General features: G+C 38.6%; 1 protein-coding gene across 1 annotated transcript; it reads left to right on the forward strand.

The window, feature by feature from the left end:
- The first annotated feature begins 10,384 nt into the window (after positions 1-10,384).
- LOC126891235 (DNA ligase 1-like) lies at positions 10,385-11,173 on the forward strand. Its single transcript, XM_050660417.1, has one exon. It carries the CDS (start codon positions 10,385-10,387, stop codon positions 11,171-11,173), a length of 789 nt encoding a protein of 262 aa, XP_050516374.1.
- Positions 11,174-21,284: the final 10,111 nt, after the last annotated feature.

A 21,284-nucleotide genomic window follows, 5' to 3' on the forward strand; every position in this document is an offset into this window, starting at 1 on the left:
AGCACAAACAAATAGAACACAAATAGTACACTTTTTATTTACGAATTCATTGATCAAGCAAAAAAGCTTTACAAGCGGAAAGAAGAAGAAGTAATTTAAGGGATTTTATTATTTTAATTTAAACTATATTTTCGTTTTGAAAAACAAGTTAAAAGTGCGAGAATGATCGTAATGAAAACTTTGTTTATTTACGTATTTAAATTGGGAGTCCCTATTTAATATTTCAAAGTTTCCCCCGCTACCCACCTACAGGTGGTGAGTAGTGTTTAGTGTCATTCGATAAGTTTTTGAACGATATTAAACACGTATTTTTTTGTTTTTCATTTGGAAGTATATTTCTCGAAATATTAGACCGTTTTTATAATTTACCTAGAATATCACGGTAAAAAAATGTTTTTTCCAATTATAGCACCATCTATCCACAATTCGAAAAAACGTCTCGAATAAAAGTTACTTATTTTTACGTAAGGAATCCCAATCTGCAATACAAATGCTGATTCCTATTTAAAATTTTAAAGTTACCCCCACCCCACTTCCAGGTGTGGAGTGGGGGTTCGTGCTTGGTGTCTATCGATAGATTTTTGAGAAATATTGAACATGTATTTTTTAGTTTTTCGATCCAATATTTACTTCGCGAAATATTCGACCGTCCCGCTACTTTTGGAACACCCTGTATATTCTTTCCATGTATTTATTTTCTCTGCACTTTCAATTATTATGTTGTTGTTTTTGTCCATTATGTTTTCAATACCTCTTTTTTGCAATGCAACCTCTGCAGGCTGTATTTTGTGTGTGCAGTGCGGAGGAAAGCGAAGTATAATCACTCTATTTTCACCAGCTAGATAAATTACTTCTAAATTTGAGTGTGACTTACATGGCTAGAAGCAGCAATACGTGGTTAACCCTCGTAAGGCGGTGCCCAGATTCTTACGTAAACAACGGTGCGGGGTGCATGTGCACCCCATCCGTAAATCCATTTTCTTATATGTGAATGTTGATGAAATTAATTTGAAAGATAATTAGAACTATTTCATTAAACTATAAAACATAATTTTACAAAAAACGTACATATTCATAAAAAATTAATTATGGTTGCAAGACAAACACGTCATATTTTTTACAGAGTGAGCAACACAAAGTTTTTACATACAATACAGCAATTACTCGACTTTCGATCTTTTTTCTCTGGCATAAGTGACACCTACCTTGTTGACCTTGACCCGAGGCTCTGTTAGCTCCAGGTGGAACATCAGAAACGTTTAATTCAGGATATGCAATTATCATCATTTGACGTAACTGAGAGTGTATTTTACTTGTATTTTACTACCTGTAGATAACATTTTCCTTCACCAATTCTCGTCCGAAGTCTAACAAAAAACTTCGTCTTGCATCCAAATGGTGCCCATGGTAATTTGGATTTTTTATTTTCCAAATTTTAAAAGCGTTTATGGCTAAAATATCTAATAGGTAATAAAACATTACCATGGGCCACCTGCGTGTTTGGAGTTGTGTTGTGTATTGTTGTGCCATTTTGTCCGCTACGTCAACAGATCCTTTTGTTTCATTGTAATGAAGTATCACTTCAGGTTTATATGCATATTCTTCTTCACCAACTTTTTCATCAAAATGTTCCGTAGACAGTAATATTACAGCTCGATTTTTTTTTGGGTACATAGGAAACCAAAGTACCTTTTTCTTGAAATGCAAAGAAAGATGAATTTATTGGTTTGGACGTTGATGGTTGCAATTCTTGTGGAATAATAAAACGCTTATTTTTGCGTAGTGTACCGCAAATTGTAATATTTTTGGTCAGAAGTTTGTTGGCCAATTGTAACCTTGTAAAAAAGTTGTCTGTAGTAATTCCATATCCGGAACCAAGATCATCAACTAAATCAAGAACTACCCGTTCGCCTTGATTTTTCTCAGGTTGGTTGTCAACTTTTCCTAAAAATAAAATTTGTTAATTTTCTTGAAGTAATCAAATTTAGTTTATAATATTACCTAGGTACAATTGCATATTCAGAGTGTAGTCGTTTTCGCAGCATGTCAAAGCCCAAACTTTTAGACCATACTTTGCTGGCTTACTTTTCATGTACACCCTAAAAGGGGCTTTTCCTCTAAATGGTACCAACTGTTCATCTATACGTCAATGACTTTCTGGATTATAAGCTTTTTTACAATTTTCGATACACTTATGAAAAATAGTTCTTATTGGAGCCATTTTATCTTCTTGCCTTCTCTCCTCTCTAGTTTCAAAATTATCGAACCGTAGGAATCTCGTTAAAAATTTGAATCTGTCTCTGGAAATAGATGCCGGAATAATTGGGCGACAGTATGCAATGTCGTGCGTGAATAACATTTCAACTGGTTCGTGATTGCTTTGAAAGGCTCCTGTTATGAATACAACGCCGATAAAAGCTTTGAGTTCCAAAAGAGTAGTGGGAATAAATTTTTTAGGATTACCTGGGTTTTCATCGTTCCAAGCTTTATAAAAGCTCTCAGCTTTGCGATTGGTTTCTGTCAATATTATATCCCTTATATCTTTTGAAAAAAACAACTCAAACAACTCTTTTATTGTAGAAATTCTTAAACTATAATTTGTTAGCCCAGCACGAACTTTTAGTAGATTATTATTACCACGTTTTTTCAATGTACGGAAAGGTACTTTTGCCCATTTAGTACCGTCTTTACTTGTATACTGAGGTAGTAAAGTATCATCGTTATCTTCCAAAGGAGGAACTTTAAACGAATCCTCGTCAACTACTTGTTCGTCAGATTCACCCTCGTGAAGAAATTCTCTATCACTCTCGTCGTCACTATTATCTTGATTTGCCACTTTTTGATCAAATTCGGGATCATCAGTTTCCATTAAAAATCTTAGTTCTTCTTCCGTACAATATCGAGAACTGTGGAATTTATATGAACAAGCCATTTCTTATCAATAAAAAATTCGAAGTATCACTTGCACAAACCAACGTACTAAACTCAATAAGACTTGGTAGAAACTGAAATAAACAAAATAATTTTTACACGTATATTGGCCGATTCGATTGAGATAGTTTTTTTACCGTCAAAGGCTTCCGAGTGTTATCAATCGTCATAAACAAGAAGTCGCACCGACTTATCTTGCGAATTGTATTACAAGCTGACATTACTATTTCATCGGTATAATTTTCACACGTTTAGTGGCGTATTTGCTTGACATAGTTACCGACAAAAGCTTCAGAGTGCAATCAATCCTCCGTCGCACCGACTGATAGTAAATTCTTGCGGATTGTATTAATGCGGAATACATTACTGTTTCAAACAAAATGGGGAGCACGGAAGGAGCCTCCACGCAAGTGATATTATAAGAACAAAATGTCACTGGCGCTCCCTGGAAACGCCCGTCAGGCGGCCAATCCTTCCACCACTGGATCCGAACAAACAAACGAGAATCAACGGTTCTTCTCAGAGCCTACATTGACAATGATGACCATAAACATTGAGGGTATTACTTGGAATAAACAGGAAATTTTGTCTGAACTCTGTCAAATCCACAGATGTGATATATTATGCATACAAGAGACTCACCGTGACATATCAGCACATAGACCTAGCGTTGAGGGAATGCAGCTTATCATTGAACATCCAAGTGCAAAGCACATAAGCGCCATCTTCGTGAAAAGAGATATTCATGTAACATCAGCTCAAAAAACATGCTACAATGATATTGAAATCTGACCGTAGAAATAGGAGCCTGCACAGATACATCTGTGTATAAACCACCCTGGAGAGACTTTGTTTTCTCCCCTCCAAAAAATTTCGATTCTCAAAAAACCAGATTCATTCTAGGGGATTTTAATAGTCATAATGTTCATTGGGGCTACGCTTCAACTGATAAAAATGGAGATCTTGTGGAATCTGAATCTGGCTGAACAAAACAACCTGGCACTGCTGCATGACCCAAAACTCCCATATTCATTCCAAAGCAAAATATGGAAGAAAGGTTACAACCCTGATACCTTCATCAGCATGTCTTTGGAGGACCGTTGCGTCAGAAAGATATATAAACCTATACCAAAGACACAACATAGGCCCGTGGGAATATCCGTATACAGCGCTATAAAAGCTCCCAAAATCCCTTTCAAACGAAGGTTTAATTTCAAAAAGGCGAACTGGGAAAATATACTGATGAATTGGAAACACAAGTGAAAAATATAGTCCGTACCCCCAAAAACTATGATGCGTTCATCAAACTTGTAAAACGAACCTCATGTAAACACATACCCAGAGGATGTCAACAACATTACATATCTGGTCTGAACGATGAAGCAAAAGACACTATGACAAAGTACACCGAAGAATATAGTAAAGACCCATTTAGCGAAGTTACGGCAGAGATAGGGGAGAGACTGCAGCAAACACTAAGCGCCTCCAGACAAGAACGGTGGAGCGAGACTTTAAGTAAAATGGATATGACGCACAGTAGTAAGCAGGCTTGGAATATGATCAAAAAACTGAATGGTGATCCCACAGAGGTGAAAGAGCCATGTGCAATAACGCCAAATCAGATAGCTCACCAACTGCTTCTGAATGGCAAAACAAACAATCGTTGCAAAACGCCAAATATTATAGGAACTCAAGATCAGGAAACAACTCTCTTGCGAAACCCATTTACCATCGAAGAGCTTAAAAATGGTATTGACTGTATGAAAAATGGAAAATCCCCTGGGGTGGACGAAATCCTAACAGAGCAGATAAAACACTTCGGGCAAAAAGCGAGGCAATGGGTGCTCGATCTATTTAACATCTGTCGCTCTACCTACCAGATTCCACAAATTTGGCGTAAATCAAAAGTAGTAGCCCTTCTGAAACCTGGTAAAGACCCTGAACTACCGAGTAGCTACCGTCCGATATCTCTTCTATGTCATTTATATAAATTGTATGAACGCCTCATTTTGAACCGCATCCAGGAAACATTAGATGCAAAACTAATCCCACAACAAGCAGGCTTCAGACCAGGTAAATCATGCATAGGCCAAGTGCTCAACCTAACAGAGCACATAGAGGAGAGATTTGAGCAGAGGGAGATAGTGGGAGTAGTCTTGATAGACCTCACAGCAGTCTACGATACGATAAACCACAGAACCTGCTAACTAAGATCTATAACACTGTGCTTGACTATGATCTGGTAAATATCATTAGATCACTGTTGTATAATCGACGCTTCTACGTTGTGCTAAATGGAAAGAAGAGCAGATGGAGAACCCAAAAAATGGCCTACCTCAAGGAAGCGTTCTGGCGCCGTCCCTATTTAACATCTACACCAATGACCAACCAATGCACCCTCGGACTGAGAGTTTTGTGTACGCTGACGACCTTGGTATCGCCGTAAAGGGGAAAACACTCACACAAGTGGAGTCGACAATGGAAGAGGCTTTAAACATGATGTCAGCTTACTACAAACAAAACTCATTAAAGCCAAATCCTACTAAAACCCAAGTATGTGCATTCCACCTCAACAACCATCTGGAGCATGTAAAACTGAATGTTTCTTGGGAGGGACAACGCTTGGAACATACTGATAGGCCCAAATATCTTGGAGTGATACTAGACCGGTCACTAACGTATAAATTCCACTGCCAGAGGACAAGACAAAAGGTTTCAACGAGAAACAACCTTCTCCGGAAACTTGTAGGGAGCAAGTGGGGTGCAAACCCCCAGGTCTTAAAGTCAACAGCTGAGGCCTTATGTTTCTCAACAGAGAATATGTTTGTCCCGTCTGCGGTAGATCTAGACACGCCCAACAAGTCACCACGGCGTTAAATGAAACATGTAGAATAATTACCGGTTGTATGAAGCCTACCCCTCTACCATTACTGTACCGGGCAGCTGGATTCGCATCACCAGACGACCGTAGATGCGCCTCACAATATGTGGAGAAGTTCAGACAAACTTTCGATGAAAGGCACCAATTATACGGGTTTGACGAACCGCCAGGAATCAGCCGACTTAAATCAAGGAAAAGGTTTATGAGAAATGTCAGCGTCGAACCACCCGAACTGTTCCCCCTACATCCAGAACGACCTAATGGAATGAAGCTGGACTGGAGAACCTGGCTGACACTCAACCGAATACGCACAAGTGTTGCCCCTGTCTCTCCCTGGGGCTGTAATTATACCTCGACGACGGTGGGAGGGCCCAGTAACCGGTCGTGGTCCCTAAAATTGTGAGGGAAGCACGACCGATGAAACCAAGAACAGTCCCAGCGTCCAGCGACTGTGCACCGGGTGGCCGCCGGACACCGCCGCTGGACGCTAAAAGGCGTCGCAACTGAGGCGAGTAGTTGCGGCGCCTTCGCCTTCAGCAGTTGTATTTCACACTCCAACTTCCCTACGACTACTCAAACACCTGAAGCGTTTTACCTGTCTGCTCTAATGGGATCAAGGAAAGACTATCTATAGAGATACTGGGGAGTCGAAATGGGGCTAGCAGAAGGAACAGACACGCAAACCTTCATGCGAACGGCAGCTCATTTTTTGTGCGGTGGCAGGTCGTAGATTCGTTGGGAGGGGTAGGAGGGTTTAAAGAAGACTAAACTACATAACCAAATAAGCAAAGGATACTTACACAGACTTGAGGACTTTCCTACTATTTAAACAAATTGGGACGCCGTTTGAAAAATCCTCAAATTCTCATATCGAGTACTTACTGGAAAGCAACTGGGGGACATTCATCGTTTTATTAATAAGTGGAGGGGCCTCGCCACGGTTTCCCTCTTCACTTCTTTATGAACAAGTGGAGGGGCCTCGCCACGGTTTCCCTCTTCACTTCTTCATGGGGTTACTTTTTCTTCACTTCTAACATGAACAAATCCATATATCAAGGGTTATTTTCAAAACAGTGTCGACAGAGTACGCTATCTTCAAATCAAAAAGTGATAGCTTTTCTCCTGGCTGCTTGAAAAAACAAGGGGTCTACTTCTTCATTAATAAGTGGAGGGGCCTCGCCACGGTTTCCCTCTTCACTTCTTCATGGGGTTACTTCTTCAAGGATGACTTCTCCAACTAACCTGTGGCAATTATATACCCAATATAGATAGGCTTCGCTGGAAAATCACGGGACATACACACACAGATCATACCGAATTAGCTCATACACGGACCATACCAACTATTATCACACATCTACTCAAACGACCAAATCAATAATCACAAAAAACGTTTATTCTGTAAAAAACTGATGATCTACAAGAATACATGCAAAAAAATATAACATATTGTTATACTCTATAAGTGGATTCAATATTCTAAACATTTTAATCGTAACTTTTACCAAAATTTTCAAAAAAATTTTAACGTTACTTTTTACCAAAAATTTTTCTAAAAAAAATTTTATACTTTATTTTTTACTCATCTGTTTGTCTATGTCTATATAATTCATCAATATTTTCCAAAAAATTTAACCAATGCTTTCATCATGGGTACAATATCAATACAATATAGTAAGTACGCTACTATATTAAACATACTATTCTCTTGTACGATACATACAATACAATACCAGTATACTACGGTTTACATAATATGGGGTTATAAGTTAAATACACTATGATGTATGAAATGGTACATGCCTATACAATCAGCAGCATGACCAAATCAACACCACAACAAAATGTGTACATACTTACACCTCTTTGGAAAAATTATTAACATTCGTAAACAAAATTTATAAAAATGGGCTCTTTTGTGGGAACTAAAAGACTGAAACAGTTTCGGGGGCACTAAAAGACTTGAAACAGTTTCTAGGGACAAGACAAGAGGAATCTGGGCTAAACTACTTGGAAAGACTGGGGCGATATTTACTCGGGTCAAACTTCAGGGTGTACGTTACAAGTATTACAAGTGTAACACTAAGTGGGAGTGGCTAAAGACATTGGGGACTAGTAGATAGGCTAACTACTAGTTGAACATGTCTACAAGCTAGACTTGTAACAATGGGCATACAAAAAATGACAAGAGTCGAGCTTCCATGTTGTCATAAACACCTGCACCACAAACTGAGATCGGCTGCCCAAGGGGACGGGCATTGCCTAACAGTTGTAGTACAAATGAGACCGAAAGGAGGCTAAAAGGACATGGTAGTGGGCACATGCTAATGGGGTCAGGGGGGCTAGAAATAACACGCCCCACGTTGTCGGGGCCAGTTGAAGCGTTCAACTGGACAAGACAACAACTGGATACTGAAGGAGGCAGAAAAATGAATCGGCCTCACACGTTGGGTGCCAGTTGAAGCGTTTTACCTGTCTGCTCTAATGGGATCAAGGAAAGACTATCTATAGAGATACTGGGGAGTCGAAATGGGGCTAGCAGAAGGAACAGACACGCAAACCTTCATGCGAACGGCAGCTCATTTTTTGTGCGGTGGCAGGTCGTAGATTCGTTGGGAGGGGTAGGAGGGTTTAAAGAAGACTAAACTACATAACCAAATAAGCAAAGGATACTTACACAGACTTGAGGACTTTCCTACTATTTAAACAAATTGGGACGCCGTTTGAAAAATCCTCAAATTCTCATATCGAGTACTTACTGGAAAGCAACTGGGGGACATTCATCGTAGATTCCTCATTGGGGTTATAGTGGGCTACAAATTATCATCATTTGGCTTCTATGCCATTATATTTTCTTCTGTTCTAAAACTTATTCACTTGTATTAGATATCTGTTAATAATTTTCTTAAATAAAGAGGTTACAGAAATAAAGATGTGTACATTTTATAATGTTTATTTAAAACTTAATACCTTTTTATTTTTATTGAGAATAGACACATTCTCAAACCAGAAATGAATAATAATAACAAAATACATGATTTTACAATTTTTAACCTTATTTTTAGCAGTGTACCAAAACAAAAATTTGACATGGCTGTCAAATGTCACTGCCATCTAATATTTACTTTACATAATATATTTTCCATGTTGAAAACAAACATTTTTAATTATGTAAAACCTTTACCAATAATATCCACTTGTGAATTATTTAAAATAAACATTATCATACCTTGTTAAAACAAAAATCCATGTCACAACACTTGGAACTTCAAAATTTTCCATTCAGACGGGGCTGGGAGGGGAAGATATTCAAATCATTACAAAACTGGATAAAATCGATACCAAATAATATCATCTGGGCATTTCTTACTGGAACATGAACAAATCAAAACATCATAAAAATAGCAACAGCTACATAAAGGACAGGAACCAGGAAACCACGCACTTCTTTTTTATACCACCGGCAAATCTAACTGCATAACAATAGAACTGTTTCACAATAATATATCCATTAAAATGCCGTGAAACTATTGTCATTATATTCCTTGACATGTTAGAAATCCATTAGTTCTTTTACTATAAGAAGAAAACCATTTTGGCCGGCAAAGTGCGACTTTTTGAGTTCTAACAAAAAGATGCTTACAGAGCTGATGTACTTTTAGAACTGGCTTTACATCGTCACGTCTCTCTCGCGTCCCAACGATGCATTTCTTCTCGATCGTTCGGCCAAAACTATTGACCAATCGTCAACTACAACTCAAGGATCTTTCAAAATTCTGACCAATAATATCATAGGGTTTTTAGCGCTCAAAACTTAAAGGAAAAACACCAAACCTTTTAGAGGATTCATTCTCGAATAATGGATGTTTTCAATAACAATCTAGGTAGTTGGTTATTGCTACACAAATAAATAGGAAATTTCCTAACCTTTACAATGCGAACAGGAGCGGCTTAGGAAATTTTAAAGATATATAAACTCACAAAATAAATTTAAACAATAGATATTTTTCCTGGGATAGGATATAAATTAATGGATATTTTTTATAAAATATTGTAGTAGAAATCCATCTGCTACACACCTAAAGTTAATCTCGCCCACTCTAGCATTGTGGTCGGGGGGTCGATGGGCGAGCCTCACGCACCATGCGGGGGCTCTACCATCGGACTCCGATCACAAATCTCTATTTCGAAAAACTTTTTCGACATACCCACTGCGAATAGCCGCCATGTCTTACCCCACAAAAGTACCCTTCCCACCACACATCCTTTCCAAATCCCGCATAATAGGGAAGGCAGCAGTTATGCGGAAACTCCAGGTAGCCTGCGAATACAGACTGCCACTGCGTCCGGAGGCAACCGTGATAAAAAAGCCTAGAGGAGTAAACCTCAAAAAATAATCCCCACTATCACGGTGGAAGGCATCGTGCCAAAGGTATGAAAGATGCGAGGGTTAGAGCATCACAAACGATCCCTTCGGGATACCTGGCGACCTCCCGAAGTAACCTAGCCTTAGCGCGGTAAGGGCGCACTGCCGCGCCGGACGTGTAGTACGTCCCCACTCGTGGGAATCACATGGATCAAACAAATACAAACAAAGGTACAGGGAATAACGACGACGACTATAGACAAAAGAATAAGGAAGACGGGAAAACCAATGAGAATGGGGAAGAGCGGCCGCAAGACGGCAGAACAGAAGAGGAAGAACAACGAAAATTCGAAAAGGAAATGTTAGAATGGCACAAAAAACAGTCAAAGATGAATAGGTCGGGTCCTCCAAAGCACTCGACTCTAGTAGGGGATGACCTGTTAAAGGAAATTAACAAAGAAGAGGAAAAAGAAGGAGACAAAATTGAGGAAGACCCCTCAGTGGAAATTGTGGAAGTGGTGGACAAAGAAGTAGAACGGAGAGAAGAAGAGCAAGGTGAGTCACACTGGCAAGATATAGAAGAGAGCGTCCTAACAGCTTTCCTGTTCGATGAAGCGGACAGGGAAGAAATACAGCAAAACAAAAAAAGGAAAGGCGATAGCCTAGAAATGAACGAAAAATTTAAACGAGAAAAGAGAGAAGAAAGCAAAAAATACTCAGAGGAGACGGAAAACGAAAGAGTCCAAAGAAAATTGAAAGAGGTATTGGAGATCCTAAATGGTAAAGGACCTATAGAGGGGGAGAATAAGGCTAAAGCAAGAAAGTTAATTGGAGAAATAACCTCTATCCAAAATAAAACGAGTCAGAATCAAAATCAAACGGTGCAAGAGGAGGGTCACTTGAAATGCGAACAGTGCAAAATAAAAATGGAACAAGAAAGACAAAAAAAAGAAACGGAGAAAATAATAAAAGCGTTAAACAAAGGGGGGACATAAATAATTTTAGCCAGATATACAAAAAGAAATGGGAGAAGGTATTTGAAAAAACGAAATATGAACAGGGGGGTCTACAAGAGACAATAACTAAAAAAGAATGCTTAATTGTAACAAAGAGCGACATTAAAGAAGGAGGGGTAGAAAGTGTCATACGGACCATCCGGGAAGACGTATATGAAATCATCGAGGAATGTAAAGAAGAGAATGTGGAATACATAGAGAATGTCAAGAAAAGTTCCATGGCAAGCGAAAGGAGGGAATGGTTTACGTATGTAGTAAAAATAAAGAAGCACGGTATGTACGAAATGGCCGAGAGGGCCATAAAGCAAATTAAGGAAAGGGAAACGCCGCCGCAGACAATACGAGTGATAATAAATAATGAGATCAATAAAGAAGAGGTGCGGAAAGCTTTGGAATTCGTGGGTAGAGGGGAAAATATAATATGGGAATTAGTTATTCGAGGAAAAGAAATGGACAAGGGAGCCAGGCATGAACAGGAAGAAGCCCTCCTGATTAAAACAGGGGGGAAGAAGTATACCGATGTTCTAAAAGAAATGAACGAAAAGATAAACATCGGGAAGATAGGGGTGAAAGTAGATAGATTAAAGAAAACGGAAGGCGGGGACATCCTCGTAAAATTAAAGGGGAAAGGAGCTGCCGACAAATTAAGGAAAGAAATGGACACGAGGATGTCCGGCTTAAACATGGCTGTTAGACGGAAAGAAAACCACTTTTCCATAACCGGCATGGATCCCGGGGTCACAGAGGAGAAGTTACAAAACGCTATAAATGCATACACAGGGATTCCGAAAGATGAAGTGGATATAAAGATTCTCAGAACCAACCGAAATGGGGAGCAGAGCGCCACCATAGCCGTGCGCCCCACAAATGCTGAAGAACTCAGAAAATATAATACAATCGTGATAGGCTGGGTGTGGTGCCCCATCTCAGAGAGGTACACCCCCACGAGGTGCTATAAGTGCTTACACTACGGACATAGCACCTATGAGTGTAAGGGTGAGAGCAGGGTAGCTTGTTGCTACAGCTTCTTAAAGACAGGACATACAGCGGTACAGTGTAATAACACTGCGTACTGTCTTACTTGCAAGGAGGAGGGGCACCGGATGGACCGGATGCAATGCCCAGCCTACCGTGCGTGGGTGTACGGCAGGGGAGGGGAAAGGGAACCCCAAACAAGTGTATAAGAATAAAAATAACAGTGAAATGATGAGAGGTGGCCTCCTGGAGAACGTGAGTGGGCCCCTATACAGCCCACCGGTGAAACAGGAGGCCGGTTCTCAAGGAGTTTCATGGAAAATAAGTTACACCAGAAATCAAGCACCAAAGTATTTTATTTATACAATTTTTATTTATACATTCTATTTATTTATTCTATATATTTTATTTATTTTGTCTTATTCATTTTATCTCCCTACTTATATATTTTATTTATTAAATAATTATATTTTTACTAATTTTATCTATTTTATATATACTTACTTATTTATTTATTTATTTATCTTAGCTTGTAGGAATTTTAACATAGCAGATAGACGCGAATCCGCTGCAGACACGACCTAAGGGAACTGAACCTAATTGTACCCCAAGGATCAACCTGGTATAAGGATATTGCAGGTTAACGTGGGCAGAGCGCGCCGAGCGCACGATCTTGTCCACGCAAAAGCCTGCAAGCTAGAAACGGACCTGCTCATCGTCCCCGAACCAAATATTAAGATTACGACAGGCGGTGGATGGGTCCAAGATAATGGAAAGAACGTGGCGGTACTCATTAGAAATAGGGATGTGGGAGTGCAGGGCATTGTCAGGGGAGGAAATCATATCCTCATTAAGCTGAGGGATTTCAGCCTCCTGACATGCTATGTATCTCCAAACATCCCTATGATTAGATACGAAGCTATCGTTGACGAAATAATGAGTGCCGCCATAAATGAAAAAGAGATATTGATCGCCGGGGATATCAACGTGAAATCAAGATTATGGGGTTCCCCTATAAACGACAAAAAGGGGGAACTCTGGAACGAATGGATAGCCCAGGCTGGCCTCCAAGTACTAAATAATGATAAACCAACATTCATAAGGGGGGTCAGCCAATCACACATCGACGTTACTTTCGCAAGCGAAGGGCTATCCAGGAAAGTACAGGGGTGGGATGTCCTCGACGATCAATTATTTACCTACCACCGCTACATACAGTATGAAGTAAAAACAAAAGGGGGAATAAAGCGGCCGATAGGTCATACAGAATCATACTTTAATAAAAACAAGTACCTATCGGAGGTCAGGAAAATAAACGAAGAGATTCCTGACCTTGGCCAACTGAGAAGAGCTCTCCAAAACGCGGCAAGTTTGGCCACCGTGAAGAAGAAAAATAATAAAAAATCCCCCTACTGGTGGACGGATGAGATAGAAGGTCTCCGGGAGAGATGCCTCAGAGCTCGAAGGAATTACACCAGAAGCCAGGGCAACCTCGAGCTCAAAGAAATATACAAAGATTTTAAGAGAACACTGAATAAGAAAATAAAACAAGAGAAAAAAGAAAAGTGGCAGACCCTTATAAAAGCACTAGATGAAGATATTTGCTGATAGATATTTCCAACGATGGTCGAGGAGTTCACAGAAGAAGAAATAAAAACCGCTGGTCAGGAAATGAAGACAGGGAAAGCTCCCGGCCCTGACGGGCTGCCACCAGAGGCGATAAAGATTATAGTGACAGAGAAACCAGGTTTGATCAGAAGAATATGTAATGATCTACTGCACAGGCAAGAGTTTTCCAGGGACTTAAAGGAAGCGAACTTGGTTCTACTCCTAAAGCCTGGGAAACCCCCAGATTCACCAACTTCTTATCGGCCAATATGCCTCCTGGACTGCCTTGGTAAGTATTATGAGAGACTTATCAAGAAGAGACTGGAAGGCATTTTGGAAGATAAGACAGTTCTGTCAAATCAACAATACGGGTTTAGAAAAGGTAGATCGACTGTCGATGCCGCAACCTGGATAAGGGACGCGGCTAAGGCAAGTAAGAAAAGATGGGTGGTCCTTGTTTTGTTGGACATAAAAAATGCTTTCAAGTCAGCAAATTGGGGCCTCATAATAGACCGAATTGTCGAATTTGGGGCTCCAGAATACATGTCCAACATAATAAAGGACTACTTATCCGAAAGATCCGTATGCATATCGAAGAAGAAAAAGAAAGAAATGACCGCGGGAGTACCTCAGGGGTCAGTCCTGGGACCCTTACTTTGGAATATATTATACAATGGGGTACTAGAAATTCACAAGAACAGAGGAGTGAGAGCGATTGCATACGCGGACGATCTAGCCTTACTGGTCGAAGATGATATGAACTGGGGTATAAAAAATAGAGTAAATAGAGCAATCAGGACGACCGCGGCGTGGATTGAGAAAAATGATTTAAAATTAGCAGTAGAGAAGACAGAAATAATTATCTTGAGGGGACCAAGAAAAAGAGAAGACATAGTATTCGAATATCAAGGCTCCGAAATAAGACCCCAAAGGACAGTCAGGTACCTAGGAATTACCTTTGACAATAGACTTAGCTTCGGGCAACATATACAAGAAGCATGTCGGAAGGCGGAGGGGAGGACCTCAACACTAAATAAGCTAATGCCAAATATCGGGGGGCCCGGATCGCAAAAGAGGGCAGTTATGCTACAATCTATAATATCCATTCTATTATACGGGGCCCCAGTGTGGTATGAGGTCCTCCGGATGAAGAAGTATAAGGACATGCTTCTTAGGGCTCAAAGAAAACCCCTGATCAGGGTGTGCAGTGCCTACAGAACTGTATCTACCATTGCCTTACAGGTGGTGGCTGGTTCTGTACCGGTGCACATCCTGGCCGGGGAAAGGGTCCGGATGTACCGGGTGTCCCAATAAGAATGGCTCTCGGCCATATCTCAGGAACCGTTTATGGTAGAGCTTTCAAATAAAAAATTTTATGACAAAAGTTGCCTCAGGAAAAGCCTGGAAATTATTTTCATAATTGTGGGACCACCGCTAGAGGGCGTAATTGAATATCAAAAATTAAAAAATCTAAATTTTACAAAATTTTCCCAATGAAGGGGCACTGGAAATCCAATCGTCGTATTCTTCATAAAATTCTACGTATATTTGATTTGACAAGTTTAGGTCTACCTTTGGAAATAAGAGCTGGGGGTGAGTGGGAACCTTGTTATGAAAAACTGGCTGTGAGTCCGGTTCTGCTTAATCAAATTTTGCAAACTTGGTCTTGTTGAAGACAGATCTTTTTCTTCAATGTAAAAGTTATGATTTCGAACCAACTTACTGAGTAATATGCCAGCTAGAACGCGTTATTTAATTTTTTTAAGAAATCTAGTGTTCCTTGGAAAATATTAAATGCAAACCTGCATTTTTAATACCATATTACAAAATTAAACAAAATTAGTAACAGAATAGCGAAAACCGCATGTTAATACCTATTTTCTATCTCGAGATATCTTACAAAACGTGTAAATTTAAAAACATAACTGTTACTGTCACCGGTAAACGAAATTCATTAAAAGTAGTGTGCTATGGAAACAACAAAGAAACATTTTCCAGCTGTCAACGTATATTAGGTCTTTTCAACGCTTCTCATTTGTTTCGAGCCTCGTTCATATCTCGTATATTAATATTATACACGGATTATACGGCATATGACAGAGGCTCGAAACAAATGAGAAGCGTTGAAAAGCCCTATTACAAAGAAATAAAAACAACTATTTAGTGATGACATAAACGTTCAAATTTTTGCCCATCATTTTCGTTGCAAACATTTACTCTTTCAAGAGTAGATTGAACAGCAGTCTCAATTTCTGCTCTCGATATGCTTTGAATGGCGTTTAGTATTCTCTGGATAATGTATTCTAGAGTAGTGTATGATGGGCAACAATTTGAATATTTAGGTCGTCACTAAGTAGTTCTTTTTGTTCTGTGTTATATTTAATTTTAATAGTATTGTTTCTCTTTATATTGTTGTTTTAATTAATTATATTTTTATACGTTGACATCTGGAAAATGTTATTTGGTTTTTTTCCACAGCACACTACTTTTCATTAACTTAGTTTACCGGTGATAGTAACAGTTATGTATTAAATTTACACGTTTCTCGAGATATCTTGAGATAGAAAAAAGATATCGACATGCGGTTTTCGCTATTCTATTGCTAATTTAATCTAATTTTATAAAGTATGATTAAAAATACATACTTGTATTTAATATTTTCCAAAGAAAACTAGATTTCTGAAAAAAATTAAATAGCGCCTCCCATCTGGCTTATTACTTATTAGGATGGTTCAAAATTATCACGCTTACATTGAAGAAAAAGATCTGTCTTCAACAAGACCCAGTTTTCAAAATTTTATTTAGCAGAACCGGACTTACAGCCATTTTTTCATAAAAAGGTTCCCACTCACCCCCACCACTTATTTGCAAAGGTAGAGTTAAACTTGTTAAATCAAATATGCGCAGAATTTGATGAAGAATACAATAATCGAATTTCCAGTGCCCCTTCATTAGGAAAATTTTGTAAAATTTAGATTTTTTTATTTTTGATATTCAATTACGCCCTCTAGCGGTGGACCCACAATTATGAAAATAATTTCCAGGCTTTTCCTGAGGCAACTTTTGTTATAAAATTTTTTATTTCAAAGCTCTACTATAAACGGTTCCTGAGATATGGCCGAGAGCCATTCTTATTGGGACACCCGGTACAATAGGGGCAACGGAGCAATAGGTTCAGGACCACAGGAAAGAGTCAAAAGTCTAGAGATGTGGCAGAGGGAATGGGCAGCCGAAGTCGGAAAGGCGGCCTGGACGAGATCCCTGATTCCGGATGTAGTGAGGTGGTACGGGTGTCGGCATCGGCGCGTCAATTACTATTTCACACAGTTCTTGACGGAGCATGGATCGTTCAGTAAATGTACCCACCGTATTGGTAAATCCGAGGACGATCTATGTCCCGAGTGTGGGGTTGTGGATGACGCGCGGCATGTCGTGTTCGTATGCCCCGCATACCACGCGGGGCATTTATTTATTTATTTATTTTATTTATTTATGGTTCGGCTGTGGTAGGCAGTCAGCGAGGGGAGGTCCTTTTACAGCCAAACCACGCTGACTGCCTTTTTATTTTTATTTTTATTTTATTTTATTTTATTTTTTATTTTTATTTAAATTATTTTTATTTATTTTTATAATTTATCGCGTACTTATTTATTTAATTTTATTTTTTTTATTTTCCAAGTCTATCGTAGGACATAATCAGTAGGAGACCATGTGCTTTGTGTATTGTCTCCGTTATGTTATATTCGTGTTTCATTTGTAAATACTTTGTTCGCTACGTCCTGGTGTAGTTGGCGGGGGAGGACTTTTTACATCCAATCTTGCCAACTGCACCTTTTTTCCTTTTTTTTCTTTCTTTTCTTTTTTTTAACTAAAACTAAGTGGATACGAGAGTGTGTATGAATTGATGAGAGTAGGAATGATTGGCGTTACTCGTAATTACCAACTGGTTCTGTTTTGCTAGTTCCATCGTGGGGGGGGGCACCCCGGTCGTCTCGCCCGCGCATGTGTTGCGCCGGACGGTCGCTTCACCGACCGGTCTGGTACAATGCTCGTGCGGGTGGGGAGGGCTGGGTGGCCGCCCAACCCATGGAATGCACGCGGAGAGTCACGCGGAGAGTGCCAGAGGGAAGTTAAGAGTAAGGTCGGCGGGTCAGACATGCGCGCTAAGTGCGGTTCCAGACTCGTCGGCTGGAGAAAGAGGGGGTGAGTTTAGTCGGTAGGCGGCCTCGGCACGCGGTGAAGCGTGCCGGACTGAATCCGACACACCTGGGACACCTTCCCAGACGGTCTTTTGAAGATTCTCACCCCTCAAAAAAAAAGGTGTTGCCCCTGTAAAACAGACCCTTATTAAATGGGGCATCAAGACAGATAACGACGCACTTTGTGAATGTGGGGAAATACAGAGCGTGGAGCATCTGAGAGTATGCAGACTTTGCCCATCACAGTGCACCCTCGATGATTTATGACTCGCAAATACAAAGGTTGTAGACGTAGCCCGATATTGGGCAGAAAAACTGTAGTCGGATCCAGACACGAAAAAGTAAAAGTAAGTTCAAACAAAAGAAACGTAAAATTGTAACGTAATTCTCTTGAAAACCCACTTGATAAACTATATGTTTTAAAATATTATGACAAACGTTAACGACGGTGCGGGGTGCATGTGCACCCCACAGTCACTTTTTCAAAATATCACGTAAACGCAATGAATTTTAAATACTCTAATAGGTGGAATGTGTTTAGAATTCAATTTAATGCGAATAAAAAAATGGACAAAAATCAAAAAAAATTATTAAAAAAGATAGGTAAGAAAAAGAAGGTTTGGGGTGCAGGTGCACCCCGCACCGCCTTACGAGGGTTAATAGGAGTAGCTCCGGAAAACTTGATGAACTTTTTGAACTAAGTAAAAAATATTTCTGACTTAATCCAGCCGCGAGAATTACAAACTGCTGTAGTACCGCTGGAGCATTATTAGTATGGTGTAACGATCCGAAATAAGTATACCTTTAATTTAATAATATTTATTTCTCTTTTAATTCACACCGATTACTTGCATGACGTAATAATAATAAGTGGTCACCGCGAGAAAACTTTTTAAATTCAATTTTCAAACAAATTCCATAACGAAAGTCATATTTCTGATCATCCACCGACTAACTGTCACTATCTAAAAAATCATTTTAAAATTTACTTGTGCATACAATCTGGTTTCACACAATAATTTTGGTAAGTGTTCATTAAATATTTCCTTTCCTTTCGGTTTAATAATGGCTGTCCATCGAAAAAAGAAAACGTTTGTCTTACGGTATAAATTGTTACAGGTTTTGGAATGTGAAAAAGTCACAAAAAGTCCTGACTTTTTGGCCAGATTTTGCGAGGTAGCGTATTTTGTTAGGACGCTCTCGTTTTGATATGCCGTTAATTTGAGACCAATTCAATTTGAGACCGTCTAGTTTGAGGCCTGTACGAATAAAGTCAACCATATTTTGATTGTTTTACAATTGCTTATCCTGTTTGCTGAATTTCCACTACATACCCATTTGGAAAACTAAAGTAATAAATTTTATTTAATATTTCTCATCGATTCGGAATGTGACGACAGAATCCAGCTTATTTCCTGTTTTTTTTTTGAAAATTGAATATTTAGTTTCTAAAGAATTTTGTTAGAATACTCTGCTACATAATATTATAATATTTCTTATTTGTGAAGACTAAGAAAGCTTTCCGGCGTCCAAAAATAAGTTAATTACATAGTAAATAATAATAATATCTTCTTTTTCGTTTTGATAAAATTATAATTTTTTTTTGTTATTTAATTGAACGATAAATATACCATACTCTAACGTTATTACCGTTGTTCACTATTCCTAGTTTTTTTATACTTAATTCTATTCCAGATGATGAGGTGTATCTAGATGATATAGTAAAGGTAGTTAACCTCCTAATAAATATTTCATATATTTTTTTTTGTGTAATCTGACTATGTATACCGTGTTTGTTTTGTGTGGTTTCCATGTTTCTCCTAGGTTAGCTGAAAGATATGGTGGCGCCCGCTGAAGATTGGAAAATAAGACCTGACACCGATCGTTGTACTAAAATTTTTTTTTTATTTGATTTTCATAATTTGATCTGATAAACAGCATCACATCTCTAATAACATCCATAAGAATCCATCCCTATAATCTCTAGAGACTAGAGCTACCGTGGTATTTATATGTGTTAGCTTCCTCCAGTGTGTTTCTCATTTTTTTTATCATTTTATTTGAGTGAAATCTCACCATTCTATGAATCGACACTATAGTGTTGCTACACATAATTTGACGCTCGAACGTGGGACTTATTCTGTAGAGGTTTGTGATAGTGTTTTTTTAAGTATAAGAACAGGCATACATAGAAATAAGAAAGGAACTAATTTTTTTTTTCTTTCACCTTTTTTTTTTTTTTCGATAACATAACACCTTAGTAAGTACCAGGAACAGCAACAAAGAACAATCTATTCAAATTTAGAAAAAATAGAGATCTTGTTAATGATAAAAATGTTGGTTGCATTTTTTTATGTAAACTGAATGATAGGAATAAAAAATTCCAGTTTTTTCGAATGTTAGTGTTTGTTTGAATCTGTCAACAGAATACCTCCAAGGGTAAACTGTGGATTGTGTCCTAAGGATTGAGTGATTTTGCCTTTTTAGTGTATGTTTTTTTTCTGGACAACAGTGTCGTGTCTGGTCGCATATCAAATATTTTGTTTTTGGCAGGTAATGACGAAGTCGTCGTGTGTTTGTAGTTGACTCAAGTCTTTTGTCTGTCGGAAAGTTCTGAAAGTTCTTTTTGTGTAAATTTCCAGTTTAGAAAGAAAATTTCAAACATACCAAGGAGATTACGAAAATATTTATCTTGTGTCTTTGAGTCAAGTTACTACAAATTTATTTCCCCAATTGTGACTTAGTTTTTTTTTTGTTTGCTGAAGTGCACACTATCGTTTTTTCGACGACTTAAATATATTGATTTGGTTAAGAAAATTTTTTTTCTTTTCTATTGAGATTTTGTTAATTCTTTTAACGATAATATGGAGTCCTCTATTGTACCATATTTAAAAGTTGATGAGTTAGATTATGAACTTTTTATACGGGGAGTTAAAACTACAAGGAGTGTTAGTGACAAAAAGACTATTCTTCGTAAACTTCTGTTAAAGAATTCTCCAATAGACATTGAAACCAATGTTCTTCACTTTGACGATGAAAAGACAAGCATTGATAACACTTTAGCTGATATTACCAACCTTGTTGATGAATTTGAAGGTGATGATAATGATTCTGTCTACCGTAGAGCTAAGGCTAGGTTGACCCATCTCGCTTATAGAATTGCTCGTCTTCCTAGTGTTTCAGCCGATGAAGTAGAATACAAAAATGAAGCTACTGCAAATTGCTTATTATATGAAGGTCAACTTGATGATAAGATTGTCTCTAGTCAACCATCCACTACCTTAGGTACTCCGATTAATCTGAACAAT

This window comes from Diabrotica virgifera, chromosome 9 (genome assembly GCF_917563875.1).
Source record: "Diabrotica virgifera virgifera chromosome 9, PGI_DIABVI_V3a".
In the NCBI taxonomy this organism is placed as follows: domain Eukaryota; kingdom Metazoa; phylum Arthropoda; class Insecta; order Coleoptera; family Chrysomelidae; genus Diabrotica; species Diabrotica virgifera.

Coding starts and splice junctions, on each gene's coding strand:
- LOC126891235 (XM_050660417.1), top strand. CDS start 10,385: ATGGATCAAACAAATACAAACAAAGGTACAGGGAATAACGACGACGAC.